At 39.0% G+C, this 8,210-nt stretch overlaps 1 protein-coding gene across 2 annotated transcripts; it reads right to left on the bottom strand.

The window, feature by feature from the left end:
• Positions 1–98: 98 nt before the first annotated feature.
• Positions 99–6,793, bottom strand: LOC128752966 (parvalbumin beta-like). 2 transcript variants are annotated; one of them, XM_053854832.1, is made up of 5 exons: positions 1,852–2,079; positions 1,293–1,360; positions 747–879; positions 410–519; positions 99–330 (listed from the first exon to the last, which is right to left on the bottom strand). In XM_053854832.1, the coding sequence occupies exons 2-5, from the start codon at positions 1,351–1,353 to the stop codon at positions 299–301; spliced, it is 336 nt and encodes a 111-aa protein (XP_053710807.1). In that variant the 5' UTR covers positions 1,354–1,360; positions 1,852–2,079; the 3' UTR covers positions 99–298. The 2 variants fall into 2 exon arrangements, with proteins under 2 accessions (XP_053710807.1, XP_053710813.1); XM_053854838.1 differs by lacking the exons at positions 410–519; positions 747–879; positions 1,293–1,360; positions 1,852–2,079 and adding exons at positions 5,163–5,272; positions 5,882–6,014; positions 6,733–6,793.
• Between the last annotated feature and the right edge of the window lie 1,417 nt (positions 6,794–8,210).

Below are 8,210 nucleotides of genomic sequence, written 5' to 3'. Positions count from 1 at the left end.
CCAAAGTGAATTGTTACAATTGTATACTTTGTACAAATAATTCCACTCGCATTTCAGAAAGATAGATAGATAGATAGAGCACTCAAACACTCAGTCCACAGTTTCCTCCAATTTTATTCATGCCATTCTTTCTTTGAGTTACATGGTGAGCACTTCCTACTGTCTAAAAGACAAATGCAACAAGGTGGGATAATGTCAACGAATGATGTCAAATGAATTTGAGATAAATGATGACATTAGTGAACTCCAGATGCCGAAAGACAGAGAGGACGAATTCTGGGAATGTGGTATGTGGCCCTCATTTGGAATATTCAACCAAATTCTGGAATTCTGTGGGGAAAACATAAAAGAAGAAGAAAACAGCGTTACAACTGCTCCACGTCAAGCCTGAACATATTTTGACACTGACCATCGAGCCCAATCTTGCCATCACCATTGTAATCCGCATCTGTCATGATGGACAGCCTTTCGCTCTCACTCAGTTTTCGGGACCCTGCGGCGAACCGTTGCAGGAAGAACCTAAAAGACACATCCACATTTTACGCTTTTGTTTGTGAAGGTATTGTGAATGACACTCTTCATACACAGAAGGTGACACATTATGAATAAGCAATGCGGACTCTACCTCTCTATAAATATTGACGCGTAAATTAGGCAGGAAATTACAGAGGAGTTTTAAAAACGTGTGCAGTTACAAATATTAAAGTAGCGTGGCAATTATTTGAGGATTCTTTGTGTTTTTGTACTCAAGCTCAGGCTCCTCGATGAAGCCGCTCTTGTCCCCATCAAGAATATTGAAGACTTCTTTAATCTCCTGGGGCGTCTTTGAAGTGAGGCCACAGAGCTGGAAAAACTTCTTGTAGGAGAAAGAGTCTTCACCTGGAAAATCAAACAGAGTCATGTTTGAACTGTGGGCGGATCAGACATGACAACAAAGCTCAAGCTGGCAAGTGGGTTATGAAATTAAATGAATTCAAATGACTTTATTGCATTTGCCATTGTCATTCATTCTCACATCTCGTGACTTCTCAATGGTATTTATATTTTTACCCTCGTCATACTGAAATGAAAAGGCACTTGCCACCCTGAGAACACATGAAGTCACATAGCTTTACAGAACACTCCAGGGTGAGAAAGTGGCATCAAGAAAACCATATTCAGAAATAAATGAAAGAGCATGTGAATGTTTGTTTCTATCTATAACATAATGTATCAATGTCTTTTGGTGATTCAATGGCATACATTAAGTGAATGAATCGGTTTTTATTTTGTGTGACATGTGAGTGTCATACCTTGACAGCCAGCGACTGCCTTTTGAATGGCTTCCGCAGAGAGAATGGAGTCAATGGACATGATGCACCTGCAAAAGAAAATCTCTGAAATAATCACATATTATGTCTCACCTGCTCTAATCTGCTTTCAGCCAATGCTGGATTAAATTCAAATGTTTCTAGGTTAATATTGTGACTGCACCACTACTGTCCCTGCTAATACCCGCTCTTTGTGCGGGACAAATGCAGTGCCGTCACATAAACTGGAATGTCTACGATGCTTCTCAACTATAGACTTCAAACGTGCTTTACCAAACCATGTGAAATATACAGAATAAATTGGAAACTAAAGTGGATCTTCAGAAAATGTGAAAATCCAGACTGACAGATGGAGAACGTTTAACTGATTTCCCCCCTCCTCATGAGAACAATACACTCAATATACTATAATCCACATTGCTACCTTCTGCACAGATGCGTTCAGTGCCAGGATAAAAACTTGAGGTGTTAGTCGCAGACATTTCTGTACGCTCCAGCGCTGCACTCCCCGTACATATCTCTCATCTGCTGAATGACTTACCGTTATTGATTTCGTCCTCCCAGGTCCAGGGCAGCAGTCGACTGTGGCGTCCTCTGACAGGTGATGCAGCCTTTTATGCTCCACCCTGTGACTTTCATGTGAGGATCAAGTTTTTCCTCTTTAGAGTGAGGATCAAGTTTTTCTTCTTCTCGTATTTCTCACCTGCCCAATTAACCCCTTGCAGTTTATATTCTGTGCCGTCTTCTTAGTCGTACGATTTACAACCTCATTTTTGTCCAATCATCTCCTGTCTCGTATCACCCCCCGCGACACACACACACACACACACACACACACACACACACACCACCATCCTCCCTCTATCTGCTGCATGTGCCAAATGATTACAATTTTGGATTAGCTGCCTTTCATTTGGACATACCTGTATTTCAAATGACTCTCAGCATTTTTTATTTAACTGCTACAGATCACATTTCTTTTAAATATGGTTATTTGAAATATTTGTACAGCTGTGATGTGGAAAGTTTGGACAAAAAGGGCAGGACTTTTGTTTGCACTCACCACCAAGTACCATGTCATTGACACATTTATTTCAACTTGACCGTCAGTGTTGTTGTGTTTGTCTCATATAATTTTCTCAATGAAACCCGTTGAACGTTGAAAGTAATGTACAGCAATTTGTTGAAATTCCAACTTCTGAACTCACGGGTTCAGAAGGCTACATGAAGACAGCGTCTTTCACACACACGGTGTATGACCTCCACAAATATTATTACTACAAGTACTACAATCATACAAATGTATAATCTTTCTGTATAGAAATGATAAAAGAAACACAACAATTATCAATTGTATGCAAAGAAGAATGTGGCTCTTTCAACTGTTAATGTATCTGTCTTATGTCATTGTACAAACAAACTCATAGATAAAGGGGCCGATTTAACCCTGTTACTGTTAGCACATGCGAAATAGCATGCGGCGGGGGGAGTGAGTAACCTGCCTGTGAGTAACTAAGATAATGTGAGTCAATTAAAACGGTTTGAGTCAATCTGCCCCCTACTGTATATCAGCTAAAGTAATAATATATAAATTAAAGTCTGTCGAAAGAACTGCATCAGCATCTGTCTACTAAAAAAGTGTTGTGTTCTATAAAAAGTGGGTATTGTTTTTAAAAACATCAACTCCTAACCAACTAAAGTCACTGCACAATAACAAACATGACGATATTATATTATATTTTATTCTCTAAAAGTTTCAAATAACAGTCTATTTGTTTAACTAAATATCCTCAAGGTTTAGACGTGAAAGTGTGATAATGGTGGATGAAATCACGTCGGTAATTTGCTAAATGCCTTAAAACTAAGTTTTCATGACAGTAGGCACAACATTTAATAGTTTGAACAGTCTTAACCTGTCTCTGCTCCGGGCGTACTAGTAGCTAAATATATTACTTGCTAACTATATTGGTGGCGAATGTTTAACTGCTGTCTGCAGGCATTTGTTTCCATTGTTTGGATATATGTATACACTTTGTGTTGAGTTATACAAGCCTGTGTTTAATTTCAAATGTTTTTGTATGCTGTTTGGTGTTAGGTTCACACAGTTATTCGGATTTTCCTAGTCCTTGTTGGCATGAGGAGTTTGTTGACTACAGTTTGGTCCCTCGTGGATCCAGTCAGCTTGCATGTCACTCTCACAGCACGCTGCTGCTGCCTTGTAACGAGAACCATGGGAATAAGTTAATTAGTTTCAATTTCAGCCAGTGGGAACCTCCAACCCAACTCTTGAGGGGGGCTAGCCTCCATGCCAATGCTCATCCACGGTTGAGGAAAAAAAAACCAAAAACACTCATTTTGAGTATATATATATATATATATATATATATATATATATATATATATATATATATATATATATATATATATATATATATATATATATATATATATATATATATACAGAGAGAGAGAGATAGAGATAGATCTGCTTTCATGTTGGTTTTATTTTGGTTGTCCACTTCCGCGTTGTCTGTGTCACCGCAAACAAAACTGTTTCTGCTACCAGGAACCCGGGGCGGCGGCTGTCAGATCCACCTGGTTCCAGTCTTGTGTGCCAGAACCTCAGGATTCCAGATCGCTAAAGGCACTCCCTTGTATCCTTCCTTGAACTTTGTATTTCAACTCACAGAGCTGTTTCTGTGTTCTATACAGTAATTTGCCCTGTGGTTATTTTGTTGTCTCATTGTTTTCACCTACTGTGTGTTGCCTTGGGCCTGCTTTGGTGGGCATTTTTGACTTTTGGGACATTTTATTATATTATTTGTTTGAGAATAGATTATTCTGAGCCTCCTTGTTTTGCCTGTCTGCTGATCTTTAAACATTCACTCATGGTGTCTACTTTCTCGGTCCCTCGAAAAATATTTTGCAACCGTATACAAAAAAGTAAATACAATTTTATTTAAACAGATGCCCCAAAAAAACAAGCCTTTCTACATTAATGCTCTAACACTACTGGTTTTGGTTGGCATCAATAGACTACCAAATTCCATTGGGGCAAATTTACTCCTGACTCCTCCAGTCAGTTATTGTTTCTCCTGCAGCTCAAAACATGCAAAGGTCATGTGTGACTGTTAATTTCCTTTCCAACAGGCTGCCCCTCATCACTCGGAAAACTCATGTTCATCGTTCATCGAATCATCTTCACAGCTTCAAAAAAAAAAAAATCAATGGAGAACAAAAGCAGTATTAAGGCAATTTTTGAAACTGTTTAATGGTGGCATTAGTTGTTGTGAATCATAAATGAAGCCTTGTTTGAAGCAGTAACTGTTGTAGTAGCTTGTGGTGTCATGCTGTCGCAGGGGAATAAGACGGGACTTGCATTATTGAAAAAGAACCTTTATTGTTATCTCATCATCCGTCCGTTTTCCATAAAAGTGCGTCATTTCTGATCTCACAATTAACGAAACTCACAGAGTAAAACGACAGAAGTCAGAGAGAGAGAGAGAGAGAGAGAAAGACACTAGTCAACCGTGCTATACACTTATTCAGGTACATTCATCGTGGACAGCAATGGAGTGAGCACAACCAGAGAGAGAGAGAAGAGAGTGTGTGATTGTTCTCAGGGGCTGAGGTTGTATAAAACTGGTGAGTTGGAGAGAGAGAGAGTGAGAGGGAAGAGGAGAAGTGGAGAGGAGGAGTTTGTCTTGTTCCTTTAGAGTTGTGAAGAGTTGGAGCTGGACAGTTCAGTCATTTAGGACTTGACCATGGCAGCGAACTCTGCGGCGGAAAAGAGGAGAGGTTGAGGAGGTTGACCTTTGACCCTGAACATTTTTCTGTGAAGGACGTTCTCACCATCAACTCCGATCTTGCCATCACCATCAGAGTCACCAGCCTTCAGGAAGGTCTTGGTCTCAGCGTCGGTCAGAGCTCTGGCGCTGGCGGAGAAGTTCTGCAGGAACAGTCTGGAAACCACAATGTAAACCAAAGGTTTAGAACTTTCGTTTTGCTTTTGCTTTTTTTTTTGTTCCGTCAAACATTTCTTCTCACTTCAAGTCCATCATAATTGACAAAAAAAGGTACCTCTAAAAATAACTGAAGTTTGTTGTGTCACAATTCTGTTGACTTTACATGTCTGTTATACTGTTCGCATTTCATTCATAATTACCATTAAATGCTCAATTCTTTATACTTTCCTTATTATAGCTAATCATATTTCAACATACACTATAGTTTTACATAGTGTATATGTAATACATATGAAAGAACATTAAATTTACAATAAACCCCAAATTATATTCCTTTCTTAAAATTGTATTTAAAGTTCGTATTTAAATAAATATATTTTGTAAAATGATTTGTTATCTCATAACTGCATTATATAAAATATATTTTTATTTGAAATCCATTTTTTTTGCCTTCAAGGTTCTCAGGTAGTCCATATGTGTTACTGACAAAAGCGTGTGAAAAACACGCTTTCACATCTATTCACATTTCACATCTAAATATATTTTCCATCTTTTGTATTTTACTGATGCAAATCATTATTTTCCGACTTAAGAGGAGTCACTTACTTCAGCTCATCCTCCTCAATGAAGCCACTCTTGTCCTGGTCAATGACAGCAAAGGCCTTCTTGATGTCATCGGCAGACTTGCCAGCCAGGCCAACCTTGGAGAAGAACTCCGTGTGCTTGAAGGAGTCAGCAGCTGGACAGGAAAGAGACGGTATCAAATGTTGTTCAGGCATTCATGACCTTAAATCACTTTTCTTCACTGCTTTGCTGTAAAAGATCCAGTCATGTTTTTGTATTCCAAGATTTTTTTTTTCCATGACCTCCATCTGATCAGCCTATTTTATTATTTTTTTCTAAAGGCAGATCAGAGAAATGAAAATTTGGGACTGATGTGCCTCTCTATTTTTGAAAGAAGCCCTCACGTCCTCAAGTCCTGTGTCTCAGCTACTGAGGCAGGTTACATTTGTACCATGAAGTTCTGCAACATCAGGCTGTGTTTAACAGTCGGTTTGGCATGTACAATTTCCAATGGAAATCATTCATTTCAACAAACATGCGTCAAAATTAAATGACCGTACCTATCGTTCAACTGTTCTGAAAAAAAAAAGCCAATATTTCAGCTTTTAGACCTTTTAGACAAGCATCATAATTTCTCAACTACATATTCTGTCAAAAAGGAAACTAAAATTTAATGCTTGAGTTAAAAAATGAATATCTTAAATTGTAAGGTAAATGAAGAAATAATAATATTGATTTTTCTGCTACAGCAACTACATTGGTTGCATTTCACTATAATTTCATATGTAAATGTTGTTCTTTTTTTCTCCCTAGATCAAATTGAACTTAGACCTATACTGGCCTTTATTGCCATTTTGAATATGCTTGCCTAACTTGCTTATCTGTTGAATTACCTTGGCAGGCTGCAAGGGCTGCAGTGATGTCAGCTTCGTTCAGAATACCGGCGAATGCCATTTTGAACTGAGGAGGAAGAGCAGAGATTGCAGTCAACATACAGGATGAGGCAGCTCAACTTCCAAAAGCAAGCTTCATTCAAAAGCAACACAGCATCTCAGTCAGTTTAAACATTTTACTGTTCAAGGTATTCCTCTATGGAAGCACAATCATCACAAAAGTAAGTCCATATTTTTGGGCAAAAGCAAGCCCAACATTATGAAAGATCCTTTAGCTGCTGAGGTAACATCTCCCATATTTTGGTTCCTTATAGTCCACAGATAACTCCGTTAAGATCCCATTCATGACGGACGTTCAGGTCTCCAGTGGAACTCACCTTTTGGTTACCTCTATGACTAGAGTGGATTCGCTCTGATGAATCTGTCTGCTGACTGCAGTGGGCTCCTCTGGGGCTCCTGCAGAGCTTATATACCAGTCACTGGTGGGAAATATGATGCATAGGCAGTGTAATGGACACTGTGTGCAAAAGCAGTCAAAGCAGTCGGTGAAAAAATGTGTCCAGTAGACAGAGCTGGTCTATTTATACGTACATAAATGAAGATGCTTAAATGGTCGGCGAAGTGAGGCTCCATGCAAAAGTGCTTGATATTGCACACGGCTAATAATATACGCTGCTGATTTGGGTGAAACACACACTGAGGCCACATCGACTTGTGTCTCTGCAGATCGCCACTAGAGGAGGTGTTGATCTCAACTTGTTTGCTTGATGCTAAAATATAGTACAGACGTATAACACTATAGTTATAACTACATAACTTGGAACTAGTTGTAACTGCTGCGATCCATTTGAACATGCATTTGCATCACGGGCAAGAGAAGTGAGAATCCCCAACTCTGTGCCTGTCCCTCTCAGGGCTGATGGAAGAGTAGGCAGTCTCTACAATCACAATTCGGTGTCTCACAATATTGATATGATATGTTTGCCCAACTCAGTTGGTCCCAGAACAACAGGCGAATGGAATGTTGTCAAACACTACCTGCACTAGAAAAGCACAAAGAGAGTGCAGACCTCCTGCAAAATGCTATTTTGCACCACATTGTGTTTTTTTTCGGTCACCCCCAATTTATTGTATATATATATATATATATATATATATATACAATGGACTGAAGTAGTAAATATACTCATTTCACCTAACTGCTGTAAACAGGGACAAACTGTTTTTGTCATGTGACTGAATCATGTGGAAGTACAGCACCAACCATCGCTGAATGAGACTCAACAGAAGAATGCAAAATTCAAAACAAAATCGAAACAGGTGAGTGACTCATTGTCCACAGGTTTAGGACGTTCAGCTGTAGTTTAACATCTGCCGGTTTTATCTACTTCAATTGTTTCATCACTGTGCTAACCATTGCTGTTGGAAGCGTTAAGACCCAACAAAGCCAAAGCATTTGTTCAAATCTTCAGTTGTGT

This window comes from Synchiropus splendidus, chromosome 1 (genome assembly GCF_027744825.2).
Source record: "Synchiropus splendidus isolate RoL2022-P1 chromosome 1, RoL_Sspl_1.0, whole genome shotgun sequence".
Classification (NCBI taxonomy): Eukaryota; Metazoa; Chordata; class Actinopteri; order Syngnathiformes; family Callionymidae; genus Synchiropus; species Synchiropus splendidus.
The sequence above is the reverse complement of the archived record's forward strand: the minus strand, read 5'-3'. Positions and strand labels throughout refer to the sequence as shown.